At 38.9% G+C, this 17,021-nt stretch overlaps 1 protein-coding gene across 1 annotated transcript in view; it reads right to left on the bottom strand.

The window, feature by feature from the left end:
- GUCY2C (guanylate cyclase 2C) overlaps positions 1–17,021 on the bottom strand; it is a gene marked incomplete at both ends in the record, with an annotated part of 43,947 nt that overhangs the window by 13,775 nt on the left and 13,151 nt on the right. Inside the window, 10 exons of the mRNA XM_083860602.1 lie at positions 130–267; positions 2,049–2,181; positions 6,297–6,383; positions 7,553–7,657; positions 8,599–8,670; positions 9,217–9,279; positions 9,807–9,912; positions 12,122–12,203; positions 15,556–15,667; positions 16,095–16,180. Of these exons, the coding sequence (XP_083716728.1) occupies positions 130–267; positions 2,049–2,181; positions 6,297–6,383; positions 7,553–7,657; positions 8,599–8,670; positions 9,217–9,279; positions 9,807–9,912; positions 12,122–12,203; positions 15,556–15,667; positions 16,095–16,180 (984 nt within the window). The remainder of the gene's footprint in view (positions 1–129; positions 268–2,048; positions 2,182–6,296; positions 6,384–7,552; positions 7,658–8,598; positions 8,671–9,216; positions 9,280–9,806; positions 9,913–12,121; positions 12,204–15,555; positions 15,668–16,094; positions 16,181–17,021) is intronic.

Genomic DNA, 17,021 nt, shown 5'->3' with positions numbered 1-17,021 from the left:
GAGAAAGAAGCATCTGTTCAAGCAGTTATCAGAGACAGTGCCTTTCACAAAATAGTGAGAAGAGGCCGGTTACAGCTGGCCTATAACTATTCCAGAAGGCTGCAATAAAGAAGAAATCTTTAGAATTACCTCTGTTGTCCCAAGGGTGTCCAGTGTAGAACGTCTCTCTGCGTAGGATGATTTCTTGGGCAATGATCCCATAGCTGTATACATCACCCTTCTGAGATACATCAGCATGCCGGAGATGCTCAGGAGCTGTCCACAGGTCTGAGGATACAGATGGGGGATGATGTAAAAGGGAAAGGAGAAAAGTAATTGCAAAAAGGGTGAACTTTCTCAGACCATCCACTGGCTATGAAGATACTTTCTTTTACTCTTTTCATATCCAATCCAGAGCCCACTGGTATTGTGTGTTTCCTACTTTAGCATTTTTCTTGAAAAGCTGATATCAATACAGGTTAGATAAACCTCTCATGTAATTTTCTGGGATTTGCTGACCCTGCTACTTTCCACTGTAGATGCAGACTCTTACACCTTCAGAAATGTTATGTTTATTGGGAATGAACTTGCTTTTCTTAGCTGCGTTTCACAGGCTTCTTAGAAATAGCCTATGTATCTGGATAAGACCAAGGAATGTCAGTGCTATAATAAAAAAAACTGTGAGCCATAAATTATTGAGCTAAGAGATGCAAGGAGTTTTTATACACAGTGTCTGATGAGAAGACTGCAATATTTCCCAATGGCCTTGATATCATGAAGCTACTGAAATAATTCTCAAGTGCTTTTGAGCCTGACATAGTATTTTCTGCTCATAACTACTTGCTTTCTACAGAAATTATTGATATGTATTTCTAGTGCAATGAGCACCATTGTACCTCAAAACCAGAATGCTGCCATGGTACAACAGCTGTGACCTGCTAGTGACATACCATAACACAGTGAACTGAACACTGAACAGTGACCCTGAAGACAGTGTTATGATATTAGGCTGTAACATCCAGCCACAATGAGTCTGTGGATCTCTTGTGAAACAGTGAGTTTTCTTCAAGGACATAGACTGAGTAGCCAGAAATTTTGAGGTTGCTTACAAGCAATAAAAGAATATAAATACATTACTATGTAATAATAATAATAATATAAAATTAAATTTAAAATTTGTAAAATGAAGAATGAATAGAACATTTTATGTTCAGTGCACTTTTCATAGTCCTTTTTTGTGTTCTTATTGCTACTCTTGAGTATGTTTGTGTCTGAATGTAAAAATTTTCTCCAAACCAGTTGCAACCAGTTTGTTTTCAGGTTATATGTTACAGCACAGTGCTGTGTTTATTATACCCCAAGCTCTACTCTACAGATTCATATGACATAATTTCAGATGGGCTCATCTTTTCATTCCAGATCTAGCAAGAAGGAAAAGATAAGTAGAAATGAGTGTTCTATTTTACAGAAATATTCTACAAATGTGAAGTGAATAGAAAATGTGAAGAAAAGCTATTAATATTATTCCAATCTGGTTGAGCATATATTACTAGATTCCTAACTAAGGAATAAGAAATAGTTATCACCACATATCAGTACAGATTTCTTCAAGGATTATCAGAGTCATGCCTGTTAATGTTTAAATGATATCACAGAGTACTATGGTAACATATATATCTAGTAAATTACAAGATTTATGGTAAATTTACTCCTTTTTTCCTTCATACAGTTTCAGTACTACTGCTGAAAAGAGTTGTTTGCATGAAGGACTTGGATACTGAAAATGTTTCTTACATCTCAATCACAGGTGAAATCTGCTTTCTAAACTAAAAATTGAATATTCATCTTTCCTCCCTTCTCACACTGCCTAATTTCTTTCACTACCTTCTAGTAATTCTTTCATTGTGTTACTTAAGTTAAAACAATATAATGGCTGCTATAATATGAAAGAGTTGCACTGTTTTGTACTGTGTACAAGACGTAAAATTAGACCCTACTAGTCTATGAAGATAAGAATATTTCACTGAGTTGGAAACCATGAAGGAGAGTCCAGTTGGGCATTTTTTTACCTTTCCTTGGAGGCAGAATTGAATTACAGCCAAAATCAGTGATCTTCACTACCATGCGATTGTCTACTACACAGTTTGTAGATTTGAGTCGACCATGGACTTCAGTTTTGCTTGAGTGCAGGTAAGACATCCCCTGTGGTTGAGAATAAAGGAGAAGGAAAGCACAACTACATATGAGACTCTCAGATGTTACCATACTCAAAAAGAATGTGAATATTAGCATAATAGCTGTGCAAGTAATGACTTCACAGTCTGCAATGGATATGCATAAATCACAATTCCTTTTCATATTATTATTTTACAAAGGAGACTTTCCAAGGTCTTAGGAATAGTCAATGTTAAGAAATGAGGAAGTGCGTCATGTCATTGAGGAAGTGCGTCATGTCATAGGAGGCCTTCCTCTTAGTTAACAACAATCTGACATAGCATCTTGGTTTTGTCAATATTAGAACACAAGTAATTAAGGAAATGTATTTCCTTCCACAAAAGTTTCAATTGCATTTGCAATAAATGTTTTTTGGTAAATTTAATAAAGATTTCTTAGAATGTCACACAAATAAATACTTCCAACTACACGTTCGTCCTACAGACACAAGAGGTGTGAGAGGAATTTCTCCTTATGTCTGTATCATCTTTGACAATCACCATGTACCAGAGATGTTATTTGAAACATTTGCAGCAGATCCTCTAACTGCAAAGCAGAAGGTTCCAGAGCAGTCAATGCAGAGAGTGTCAGATGATGCACTAGGCCTTAGATTAGACAGAGGATCAGACTAGACAGTCATAAAGGTCTCTACTGACCTGACTGTTTATGGTTTTCTCTGTGTAAGTCAATACATACCAGCTATCCATGAGCTAAACTTGAAGCGAGCATGAGGCCTGGCCAATGCAGTTTCATCTTTGTTTCCTGAGATTCACACTCCTGACTCACAACACACACAGAGGTGTGTGGCTTGCCCCTTTTTACTCATTGCCTCTGAAATTATCTGATTTAGTCTAAGATACTCAAATACAGTGCAGTACATGAGAAGGGGCTAGCATTGAGGCACAGCAAAAATAACATTATTAAGTGGGTGTCAATTGAAGAAGTGAGTAGTTGAGCTAATTTGTACCCTCTTGCTATTATTTATTCTGTTTCATCTCCCTTTTCTGAACTACTTAAATTCACACCTACTTATAACCTACTGCTGGTTGTTTTTCCTCCCTATAGTCCTCTTTTCTTCATACTCAGTATATGAAATGTGATCTATATCTTGTGGAAGCTAGAACAGGTATGCCATATCTGTTTAGTTTCTTTTTTGAATGATCTTCCACTTAGGCTCCTACACGTATAGCTCATCCTTTTGTATAATGGTAGATAGAATCTCATCAGGGTTACAGGGCCCATGTGTTCATGAATGCACTGTATGACATGCTGGATTTTCTTTTCGATTACCGGGTTACCCATAACTGGGAATGGATCACCAATGCTACAAGAGATCACTGAGATATGAGCTGAGTTTTGGGCAGAGCAGATGTATGTCTGAGACACAAGCAGCCTGCAAAAGATGCAATCTCTGGAGAACGTTGTTGGACTAGCTATCCTGGACCTATCTAGACCATGCCAAATTTACAGAGACTGTGTGCACACTATGCCCAAGGAACACATTTCTTGATTAAGCAGCTTTTAGCATGCAGCCATGACGACACTACCCAGGATGTTTTGGCTGCTTTAGGCCTTATTTCCTCCAGCAGTGCCTCCTTCCAGCTCCTGCTCTCATAAGCCACAAAACATTCCCATTACTGCAGCAGAATTCCCAATTAGTATCAGCCTCAAATGACAGGCAAAGGTAATTTAGATTTCCTTACCCCAAGGCTTTCTTGTTAATATTTTCTAGAGGCAAAGGTCTTATAGATATACCTGATAAAATTTTCCTCTTTCCTCCCCACTATCCTATGCACCTACCTGAAAACACAGAACCTATTAAAAACCCCCAATGTGATTTTCAAAATTTATAATGACTTTCAGTACAATATTTGCAAATTTTTGAGCATTCTTGTAACCTTTGCTCTGGAGCAAAAGTTTAGTTCTGACTGACAAACCTTTTCCTGGCACAATGCAAGAATATTACAATCCCTTGCACAACATCCTGCAGCAGCCACTTATTAAATAAATAGTATTGCAAAAACAGTGTATGCACTAATAACTACAAGGCTTGATTACTGCAATTCCCTCTCATCAGACTTTTCATCAGAGCTCTTTGGTCACATGGCCAAATCCATGTAGCTACAAGGTGGTCCCATCAATCCTAGAGGCAGCTATGATAACAAAACAGAAAGAAAAGGTGAGGGTGGGGGGAAGTAAACAGAGTACATTTAGGGCTTCCTCTTTGGCCACCCCACCTTCTGTATTGAACTAGACACTGCTCCAAGAATAGTCATCACTTGGCTGTTTGCACCAGAGAATACAAGTGACTCAACCTTTGTTCAGAAACAAATGCAGCAGCTTCTCATGCAAGCACGGTATGAGGACTATTTGGTAAAAGCAGAGTGTACTAAGGTGGTGGTGTGGAGAGGAAGAAGCATCTCAAAAGGAAGGAAAAGGAACAAGGAACTGCTGCACCTGGTCATAGGTATTTTAACAGCCTGGAGAGCTGCAGCTGGACTTGAAAAGGATAGAATCTGAGACAAGAGGAACTGGAGTTGTGAGGCTATGAAATGACTTCTTTAAAAAGAGAAGCCATTCAAGTAAATATAAATTGGACGTTTAGAAGATATAGTTTGGAAAAAGCAATACTAGTTTCATGGAAATGTGTAGGTCCCAGAAGCTTCACCACAGTATCAAGTCACAGAATAGGAGAGGTTGGCAGATCATCCAAACAACAGTAATTTTCTGATATTCCTAGGTACCTCCAAGTTTTCACAAAGAGTTTGTGAACCATCCCTACTAACACAGCTAATAATGCTCAGGAGCCATTCCACATAACAGATGCTGTATGCCAATGCATCCTCAGATGCTATGTCTCCTTTACCAATGGTGCAGCAAATGACTGGCTGTGACATCTCAGTACAAATGCAGTCATTGGGCATTTGGCCACCCTTATCAGACAGACTAGGATTTCTCTTTCCTCAAAAATGGTGGGAGCATCCTTATTTTCTAAGGAAACATCTGAAGATGAACTGCAGAGGTCAAAAAATTCCCTGGGTTTTGATATGTTTTAAGAAGGAAGGGAAACTCCTCTGCTGCTATTTAAAATGAAACTTTACCTGAACGTTAACTGAACTTGAAAGTCATTAACAAAGCCAACAAACTGTGACTATTTGGATTAAGGCAGCTTTAATAAAGCACAAGATTTTCAATATCTCTTTAAAACAGACACAGTGGAGTCATTCATCATGGAGACCAAATCTGAACTGGTGCATGTAGGGAAACAGAAGGACCGTCTGACTGCAAACCAGCAATAGAAAGAGGAGAACAGCTGAAAGCTAGCAAAAAGACAGAGGGTATTCTCTACATTATCTATAGACGTATAATGAATTATTACACCAGTGAATTACAAAGAGTCCTTACCTACTAGCTAAACAGTTATAAGTCTCTAATGTAGAACAGAATTTCCTTTACTGTGTACATTGATTTTTCCTACCACAAGGACCTAAAAAGCAAAGATCTACTAAAAGCTAATGAAAACCAGCCTTGGTTTCTGTACAAGATTAATATTTTCCCTTTCAAACTGCTTGAAATGGATACCTGTAGTGATAAACTAGAGTTTCTCAATCTAGTGAGAAAATCAGGATGGTACATAAGCAGTTTGTTTAGAAAAAGTTGGTCCCATCTCTGGATATATATTAGAATAATTCTATGATTTGAAAAAATACAGTTTTGCTCTGTATGCTTTACTTGAGACCACAAAGCAATGTGATTTGCAGAGCTTTTGACTGCATAAGACCTACTTATAGGAGCCACCAGTCAGCGGATTGTAATCCTCTGATCTTTGGGCCACATTTCTTTGGAGTATACTTCATTTGTTTGTTTATTATTTATTATTTATTATTGTAAATAGCCCCAAGCCAGTTCTCGCCCCGATCTCCTCCTTCAGTCTAAAAGCTACTGGCTTCTCTTGTCTCAGATACCTATCCCCAGAGCAGAAAAGACTGGAAGGGCATATAGCTCTAAGAAAGAAGATGACCTCGAGAGCTACACTCCTCAGAGGATCTGTTTTACAAGACAGGACAGGTTGATTTACATTGCACTGTCAGCAGTCCACTTACCTTGGCAATATCATACAAGACAGAGATTTTAAATTCCCAGTCCATGAACGTGCCATCAGGGTAGGATATTTTATCATTTAAAACATCCTGTCAAGAGAAGAAAAGTTTTTCAGGGAAAAAGCAGAAGATGAGAAATGGATATACAAATTGCCTGCCTTTCAACCAGCAACTTTGCTTTTTATAGAGAGTACATGCACTTAAACAGAAGTTGACTCAAAAAAGTAGGGAATATTAAATATATATTAAGTTTACACAGAGCTAGAAAAGTGGAGACTACAGAAGAGAGAAGTTTCTGCAATTAAAAATAGGTTGTGAATTTGGTCTTCCAAACAAGTCTTTACTAACACAAGATGGCTGAGAAAAAAAATGGTCAAGTTTTGCAAGAGGGAGGGAGAGGATTTTCCATGTTTTGTGCTCACAGTCCATTTCCTACCAATTTACTGCTAGCCTTACAAATTCAAAGTTAACTGTTGCTTTATCTTTGCCTGCCAGTCATTTACAGTTGTTTCAGCCACAATAACATCCATTGATACAAGTAAACTTCCATGAGAATGCCAGTTTACCAGAAAATAACTTAGAGAGAGAACAATTATTTTGCTGCCTTGCTGTGAGTTTGTTCCAGAGACCACTGCTACTGATGACAGTCTTTGTATGATCACAGAAGCAGAGACAATATACGCCCTCAGAAGAGCTGATGATTATCACTTCATGATTGGCACTGAAATAATATTGGTAGTAATAAACCATAAGTCTTTCCATACTTTTGCCAGCATCAATTTAGCATTTCTTTTTATAAACAAAAATTAAGGGTTGTTTTTCCTTATAATGCAGAACTTCCATTTTTCTCACTTACTAATGTGGAATTTATTATTTTTTTCTATCCTTGCACATGCTGTGGTACACAAGCACATCAGCAGAGACAAAAGCTAGAGCTTGGAAAATAAAGAACAAGTTATATCCTAAATGCTTCCAATAGGGGACACAATACAAATACTGTCTGTTACTATGGCCTGGGCCTGTACTTTTCCTTGGCTCTACCTCACCTCATCCTCTTGCTGCTGAGAACCATCAAAGTGACAGCAGCACCTGGGGAGGGATGGAGACAACCAAGCATGGGAGAGGAAACTTAGAAACCTGCCACCGCTTGCTCAGTCCATGGCTGCTGCATGAGGGTCTAAGACGCAGAGATGAGGATTTCTTTTCTTACTTTGAAATTTGATAATTTGGGGTAGAAGGAGGCCTTTAACATTCTTTACCCGCAGAGAACCTCTTTCGCAGTATTCAATCACTCCAAAGATCATGGTGTCTATCTTCACAGTGCCATAGAACTTGGTCAGGTTGTAATAATCAATCTGCAGCAGCTAGAGCAGAGATATTTAATCTGTTTTTAAAAGCAATCATTTTTAGTACAGAAACATAGGACATGGATATTTGTGTGACATGGCTTTTTATCTCAGGCCCTGGTAAGATGTATGACTTTCCCTTAAACCAGAGTGTACTAAGGCACTATGTGAAATACTTGAAGACATTTGTCATTCCAGAGCCTTCTGGATTAGGGAGATAAGAGTGGTTGCTGTTGGATACTGCAAGTTAATTCCAGAGCCCGCTGTCGTATCTATTATTGCCTCTCTATCAAACCTCCCAGCTGATCAGAATAGCCATTATGAGTGACAGAATGTTGTGAATCAGTCAGTAAAGGAGCAAGTAATAAAAATTTAATGATGCTGCACAATATTATGGAGTTTGTCCATTTAAATAGACAACTGTAGTTTACTTTGAGGTATTTTTAGAGTTAATTGAATTCACAATATAGCAGTGTTGTGTAAAAGAAAAGCCATTCAAAAAAAGATGCAGTACTGCAGCCAAATTAATCTCCCTTGTTGAAAGAGTCTGTATGCAGAAGTCAGCAGAGAGTAACTTATATTTAAAGAGCTGCAATTGGCATTCAATAATAATATCTAACTACAACATTCTGCTACTGATGAATTAGTATGATATGAACCAAAAGAGTGCACTGCCTTTTAGCTTTAGCTATAAAAATTTAGTAAGGCCATATGACAGTGCATGAATTATTTCATTCATCCTCAGCTTGACTGGCACAAAATTCAAACTCTAAAGTGGTAATGAGATCACATAAAAAAGATAAAGTTCATCAAGCAATATCCTTTGAGGAACTCATTATCTGTCCACCTCACAAACACGCACAAGCATATGGCTGTTGGATTTGACAATGGAAAGCAATTACTTCTCTCATAGACTCCATCCCACCCTGCTATGTCCAGTTCCTATGTGCAACAGTTACCTTGTTCAGTTCTATTTTTTGCTTCTCTGAGAAATTACCATCACTGTTTTTGAGATCCTTTAGGATCACCACCTGAAGGAAAAATACCAGAAGGGGACAAAAATCATAGGTTTAGTACAACAGCAATTAATCTTTCTTTTCCCAGAAATGTCCATACAAAGAAATACTTCAGGAATACCGCCTACCCTCACTGATGGAGTTTCAGTGAATCAGCTAATAAGTATTAGAACTATATTTTCTGCAAAGGATTTAGATCTATCAGTTGTGCAGATTTTAACAAGAATATACCTCAATCAGGCAGACAGCTCTACTGAATGCACAAGAATTGCCATGTAAATGCCTATCCTCCATTAACCTATTCACCTCTTCAGTACCAAAATGTATCAGATTTCTGATCCCTGTGTTGATACTTCTGTGCTCCTAGGCTAGGAGTTCATGGAGTCTAATATTTAGCCTTCTGTCAGTAAACAAAATACAAAACAGCTGATAGGGAACAAATGGATTACTCCTTCCATAAGAACAAACCATTTTGCAAGTTCGGGGACTTGGAATGACCTCCTCCTAAAAAGTGCCCTCCTAAAGGTGAAGAAGGGAGCATGGACACCGCAGTCAGGTTACCTTCTTGTCATACTTGCCCTGTCGAAGTCTCTGGGCGGTGTCACGTCTCTTATCTTCATCAATCTGAGAACAAAGAAGAATAATTAACTTGGAATTATCACCTACTCCCCACTTGACAAGTCCAGAGAGATTAGTAATGTCTCTGTGTGCCACATAGAGGAGCATAAGCCTCTCTCTAGTGAGGGTCACTACATGCTGGAGAAGGTGGGGGACATCCATGCCACTCCTAGGCCTTCCACCTGCTGTTTTCATGCTCTTGGGCATTACAGAGGCATAACAAAGCGCTGGAAAATCATTTATAACAGAGACTGGAAGTCAATACCTAGCCCATTCCTCCATCACAAAATGAGTTTTACTGATCTGAACAGGTATATCCTATTAGGGAGCAATAGGTTGGAATAATCTCTATTTCTTCAATACAGCAAGTGTGGGTTAAAAAATATTAAAAAAAAAAAAAAAAAGAAAAAAAGTCAACAAGTCCTATACCAGAGCCATAGGGTGCTGTAGTCAGAACACGTCAGAACTCCAGCATTGATTGTGTTTAGGAGACAGAATCCAAGACCCAGCTTTCGGCAGTGTGTTTCCCTTACCTTCAAACTAACATGACTTGTCTCACTGGTCTCCAGAGGCAAGATTTCTTCAGGTGGTATATGGGACCACTTCTTCCACCGGCGCTCATTATCTCTCCTGTACTTCCTGAAGAACAAGAGAAGTCCTTCAGAATATCCTACCAGTGAACCGAAACCCTCAACAGGAGATTGGGACAGACAAGCATCTAGTGTCAGGATGATACAAGGATGGTGTTACAGGTTGATAAGACTTGAGCACAAGCCCTGTGGCTCTTATCCAGATTTTCAGTTTGAGGATACTCTTTAATTCTCCTAGCTTAGGGAAATCCTAAATGCTCATTCATTCTGTAGCAGAACAGAACAGATTTAGCAGAACAACTGCTAGGCAAGTGCCAGTGTCTCAAGGGATGGTCAGAAGAATTTAAAGCATAAAGAACCATCTGGATTTTATATAATTTTCTCCTCCATGTTATTAAATGTACTTGGAAGAGAGGCCCCACAAATAAATGCAAGCCAAAGGAAGTCCTGCCATCAACATTGGATAGTAAGACTCCTGTGGATACAATGCCAGGAGAGGAGGTGTTGAGTGATGAGGTGCCTTTTTATGGGTGTCCCTTGTATTCTGCACATTTTGTAAAAATGAGGGAAGAGTCCTTGAAAATGCATCCAAATATCTCCTTACTCATGCAAGTCCTTCCTCTACTAAAAAGCCACACAGTACTGACTGAAGAGTGTGCAGGAGAATCCTGACACACTGATTACTGCTGGCAAATGCTCCAAATGACAGAACTTATACTATTGACTAATAACACAAATATTCCCTTGTTCACTACATTTTTAGGATATATTTGCATAAGAAAAGGAAGACCAACAATTGCAGTAAGAAATGTTTTTCTCTGTTCTACCTTGTAAGGTGTGTCTGCTTGTCATTAGGATGCACTAGAGTTCAAACTGGTATCAGCTGGTGATTAAGAACATTTCAAACTGAATTAAAATCTACTAGATCTAATATTTAGTTATATGTTTTTCAGGACTTGGACTTTTTACTTTGCAGTCAGAACTTCACAGGTAGCTGTGGAATAATTCAAATGTCCTAGAAACTTAAGAGATAAAGAATGAATAATGAGGGTTTTTTTAAATTTTCATAGGAATTTTCTTCTTTGCTTGTTAGGGGAGAATCTTTGGTAGCAATTATATTTGAGAATTTTGCTATTATTTTGACACTATAAGTACAAGTTTTAGTCTAAAAAATTCTCAGAAATCTCTTCTATATTTGATGCTTGGGAATATCACAATGACATATGTATACAATAATAATCTAGTAATCTAAACAAAATCTTTAGATTTTATTCATCTGCAAATATGGAAAAGTATAGAATCTTTTACAAGTCCAGACTTCTGTTTATTAATTTTCATAGGTGTTGCAAAATTTACTGTCTACTTATATTTTAGTTCTTAGATGTGACAATTATTAGCTACTACGTATCTTGAGTACAATTGGATATGTAAGAGTTGTGTATCTTTATCTTTGATTTTACCTTTGTTTTGGTTAGCAAGGCAGATTGGTCTACTCAAAATAAGAGAGCCTGAGTAGTATCTGTTTCTAATAAACCTTCCTTAAGATATGATTTTCTTCTTTTTCTGAAGTTCTCTGATATGTAACAAAGATATAGACTGAAAAAGAATGCACAAGTAAGATAATATTTTTTTAGGATTAAAGAAAATCCTATACTTTGGAATTGTGGTGGGATTTCTTCCATCAAAAGGAGGTATCAATGATTTCTATTTCTGCATTTTCCATAATGATAAATCTTGAAATGCTGCATGAAATTCCAAGTTGTTAGAAAAATTTTTACAGGGTGTTGGACTGAGTTGAAGGAATGGATCCATTCAATGAAAACACCAAAACCTCGTGGTGTTTTGACTCCTACAGTGTCTCAAGAGAAATACCACCTTCTAGACTAAACTTCTATTTCACCAATACATTAAAGGAATATAAGTGAATCCCAAGAAAGCAAAAGATGGGTAATAAAAGTGGTAAAATTCTGAAGATTGGTTTGAGAACTTATATTTCTGTGTATAATAGGAATCAGAGCTTTTTAGCAGATGCAGCAACACTGAGCCTTGCTGCATCTTCTCCCTTGATTATTAACCTGTCATAACAGCACCATGGATGCAAGCACTATTTGGCATACACCAAGGCGTTCACACTAGGGCCAATCACATAGGTATGTAAGGTAAGCTAATGAATGGCTCTTCAAGAAGAGATCAAAGGCATTGTCTTTGTGGGAAAACTGTTCAAGGACAAACAAACAGAAAGCCAAAGGGGTTGGTACCTTAGAATCAGCAAAGAGATGAACAGAACCAGAATCACAATTCCCGCGAGCGTAAAGACAGCAATAGTCAAGACATGTGGGCCTGCAGAAAAGAAAAAATGAAAGATAAACAACTTCATGGAGGATGCTGAAAAACAGTCTTGTATTTAAGAAATTACCCTCACACACACCTGCAAGTAACAGTATCTGACCAAGAAAATTTTTTGGTCACATCCAAATTGAGAGGCTTTGGTAAAGTCCAGCACTACCTTGGGATGACATTTGCCTCTTTCATTGTGGGATAAAGCATGACCAGAGCAGTGCAGTCTTATATCCCCATCTGAGGTATAGGCATTCTGTAGGGACACCCAGGCAATGGTGCTACAGGGTGGACCGTACTCTACAGTAGGAAATTAATATGCTATAGAGGGAAATTAATCTGGTGGCAGCACAAAGCCAATAAAGTGTTCTTGGAAGCTGCCAGGAGCCAAACAGTTTGAAAATCATGTTGGTGCGGGCATATGAGGACTTAGACCCAAAAGCCACATAGCACACAAGGGTTCTATATTCCTGAGCAGGCAGGCAGGATGAACAAGGCTGGGAACTGACAAAGGTTTTAATGTTGATTGTCTTACTGTGGAAAAGCAAATTGAAGCCTTTCTTGGATCTGTTCTTGGAGCTTGAGGGTACTGGGAAGGAAAGCTGGCAGCCACCAACTTAATTTGAAGAGTAACAGGCCATTATCACAGAGCTTCAGGTGGTGGTCACATGTCTAGAGTGACATGTGTACCTACTTTACCAAGCAAGTGTCTCAGGCAAAAAAGGCAGAGGAGAATCCGGTTTTGCAGATCGCCATGTTGATTAAGGACAGTAAAAGAGCTGAATTTTTCAGACTCACTGAGGTCAATATACTTCTGTCTGTGCCCAGAAACAGAAATGAAGGCACACAGAAAAAGTGATTGAGTGTAAAAATTAGTAAATAAATAAAAATCAAATTTACACACGCTAGCTACCTTCAGAATCAAGTAACAATTGAGGACGGATTTTCAACATACCAATTTTTGTGCCTGCATCTGACATAGGATTCAGTTTATGAACTCCTCTGGATTTTGGACCCAGATTTCTGCTTTGATTTTTCTTGTTCTGGGTATCACATCTCTCCACCTTCTTTCGGTATGTTCATCAGTCTAAGGGCCTCACGACAATTTAGTATTAGTCTGATGCTGTCTGATGAAAACCATCAGTACTATCGTTTTCCTCCACAAGTTAAGTCACACTATAAAATGAGAGATAAATGAGAATGTGCAAAGATATTTTGCATGAAAATTGTCTGAAATTTTAGGTTTGTGAATTGTGGCATGCAGCTTCAATAAACAGATTATAGTTTCCCATGGGAGTGCTATTGGACTGTAATTTCCCTTTCCTGAGGTTCTGCTACCACCTTCTGGCTCTTAGTCTTAACAACGGGCAGAGGGAGAGTGCGTCACATATTAACTGGTCCTCTGGAACCAGAAACGTTTGTGTATTGAAGAATGATCTTAGCCATGTTTAGAATGAGGGTTAAAACTTTCTGAATAAGGGGGAAATATGGATGAACCCCCGGTTTTTTCACTGAATACTAGGAGGAAGGTAGGCAGCAGAACTGGGTCAGCTGTTCTCAGTTACGGCTTAGGAAGGAGCAGGGATCTGGTTGTCTGCGCTGTTCACCTACCTGGAGGAAAAAAAGATATTCCAGGTTGTAAAATTTTGACTGGCTTTAGCAAGGCACAGTGATTACTTAAACTTTCACCATTCCCCTTGTGGGAGGGATATATTTATTTAGGATCACATTAAAGCTTGTTTCTTGAAAATGTGACAACAAAATAATCAAGTGCCTTTGGGAAGCAGTTTTACTTTAGTTTAGTATGGCTTGGCCACAGTGACAGGCTTTAGGTAAGCATTAGATTTTAAGCTAGTGACATTTGTAGACATTGGCTTTCTGCAATTCTCTTTTTTTCCCCCTTGTGCAGCAACTTCAAACAAGGACATACCAAAAGGAATAACTGAAAGGTATTTCAGATCCACTGACAAAACAGCAGATTATGGGGCTCAAAGGATGGATTCTCAAATGGGACTGGATCAAGAGGACAGGAGCCAGAAAGCACAGAGCTCATGGAGCTGGTACAGGGAGACCCTGTGGCTGATGTGTGCAATGTTGCTGTCTCTGCACAGATAGCACTCATGGCCATACCATGAGATTTGACCAGAGATGAAAAATGAAAGCTCCACTGAAATCCCTCTGCTCTTCCCAGAACTAACTCAAGTATTTTCAAAGCTGCCGCCTCCCTCCTCCTGGAAACTCCCATGGTCTATGGCAATTAACCACTACTCCTTCCTCTTTTATGAGGGATAAAACCTAACTTGAGGGCATCTGATTTACTTTACTGAGGAATAAAAATGTTTAAATACATTTTACCATCTTCCTGTGAATGGACTCTTAGTTAGCAGAAGGTGTTTACCTCTCCAGTTAAGATTTGCCTATTCCCTAATGGAGGCAAGCAGTACAGCAAATTAATGGGAAGCCTTTAGCAGAGACTTTTAATAGTGACATCTCTGGATTCTCACTGATGGAATTACTCAGGTAAACACTAACCCACTGTGCACTAAGCCTTGCAATAACTGCCACTGCAATAATTTTTATTCTGCATATCATATCCTGATGCACATGCTCTTCCATTGCCAATCACTATGTGACAGCAGTCTTAAAGGGGGAAACAATCACAGACTGATGAGACTGACAAGGCTGTACTCTGCTATGCTGAATAACAAGGGACTTCATCCATTGTATCCAGGAGTCACCAAAAACTCAAAAGGAAATGAGATGGTGATTTCTGAGATTTTAAATTTGTTAATTTGGGTGTAAATAGAGCTGCAACCTAGTTTCCCATGGTATTTCTTCAGAGAGTCAGCTCTTCTCAGAGACTCCTCCAGAGAAGCACCCTGAATCTGCACAGTGCTGTGTCCTCTCCCCAGCTCCCTACAACAAGGATAAAGGGTCAAGCAGAAGCCACCACACTCCATCAGATACAGAAATGCAGAGTCAGATAACTCATCATAAACTTAATTCTGCTGCCTTTCCTGAACAGTCTTTCAAGCAGTTCACACCACTACCATCCTCTAGTGAAGATTATTTCTTCAGGGTTGACTTCTGAAATACCTCATGGTATTCCCCATAATCACTGGTACAGTATTGAGTTTTTGAGAGACTTAATATCAGCACCCAAACAGAAATAAAGGTTTTGATCTAGACTGGAGGCAGAGAACATGGGGGAATGAGGCAAGAGAAGGAAAGATGATGTTTTGCACCTAGCTCTTGGCATCATTGGCTGGGGGCAGTGTGAAGGTAGCATGCTGGATCACAGGACTGTGGGACTTATCCTCAAAGAGGTAGGTGGTAGGTTTAATGGGTGTCTCACCAGTGCCTGGAGTATCACTGGGCAGCTTGTGGTTCTTCCAGATAAAATCCGGACTGTTCGTCAGCTCGTGTGTCTCATTGCTTTGAGTGTTGAAATACAGGAGAGGTTTGAACTATACATGGGAGGAGGGAAGAAATGCAGTCAGCAACTGTGTTCATTCTCATTTGTCCCATGCTTCAGACTGTCCTTAATAAATGTGTTGCCCAAACTCAAATTAATTTTCCTGCTACAGTGGTGCATTTCTCAGTGTAGCCATATGTTTGGCTGCCATATTCTTTCTCATTCCTCCCCTCTCTCTGAAAATAAATTTACCAATCCCACAAAATACCAGCTGCACTTCATTTACTGTACCACCAGATTACATCAATCCTGTCAGTCTCCAGCACACCTCACATGACCCCCTTCTGGCACGCACAGCATGCCTTGGCACTCCACCACTCCTGCTGTAATTATTTTCATCATTCTTATGAAATAGTACAGGGCATTTTGTTTCTCCTTTCATATATAAGGTTGAACAGTTGCACCCTGGACATACATACGTAATTTGCAGTCTGTGATGTGTACAGCACAGTCAGATTGGTATCAATGTCTCCAAATTCATCTAGAGTCACAGGACCCATGACACCTGCAGACACAAGGAATTAGTCAGAGGGCTTGCATTTTCAGAAACACAAATATGGGGCAGGAAGGGTGGGATAAATAAAAGGATTTCTGATACTTAGGATACTTTTCTTTTTTATGTACGAGCTAGATACATATCAGCTCAGTGTGGTGCTACTTCTCTTTTAACACCACACTACACTTTCTCTACAAAATCCAATAAAATGTGTTGAACTGACAGCATTGAAGACAAAAGTCTCCCTCTAGCTATAGGAAAATATACTTGTCAGATTTCTTCAGCATAACCAAGAATGTCAGAGTCACTTCCCTTGAAGACACCATTTTGGAGGTGAGAAGCAAAATAGTCTGTTTCCACCTGCAGTTTGAATCTATCAGCAATAAAGGAAATACAAGGATACTTTAATTTCCTTTACTCTTTTGAAAAATCTAATAATGTTTCAACCATGTTCTTTTTGCCTTTAGCCTTCTCTCTCTGTATGTCAGCAAATGTGCTCATTGAGAAATTGTCTGGGTACCACATTATAAGGATTTTAAGGTGGGACTTCCCAAATTCCTCAGCACAGCTTGACTTTGCTCCCATGAAGTCAGTTGCTTCAACATGAGCACAAGCTTAGCTAATATCCACCACTCCGGAAAGTCTCACCTTCATTTTTCCCTTTTTTAATAGGAGGATTTTTTGATCAGTTTCACATTGTCCGTTTGCTGCTGCTGCTGATGATGACTTGTTTTATTTCTCCTAAGTTCAGTATCAGCATTATTTTAGTTCAGGAATTACCTTCCCCCTTTTCACCTCAAAAACTGATGCTAACTTTTTCATGGTCCACCTTCTTGATATCAAAATAATT

The sequence above is a fragment of the Zosterops lateralis genome (assembly GCF_965231275.1).
Source record: "Zosterops lateralis genome assembly, chromosome: 4".
NCBI lineage: Eukaryota > Metazoa > Chordata > Aves > Passeriformes > Zosteropidae > Zosterops > Zosterops lateralis.
This window is presented reverse-complemented; position numbering and strand designations above follow the sequence as displayed.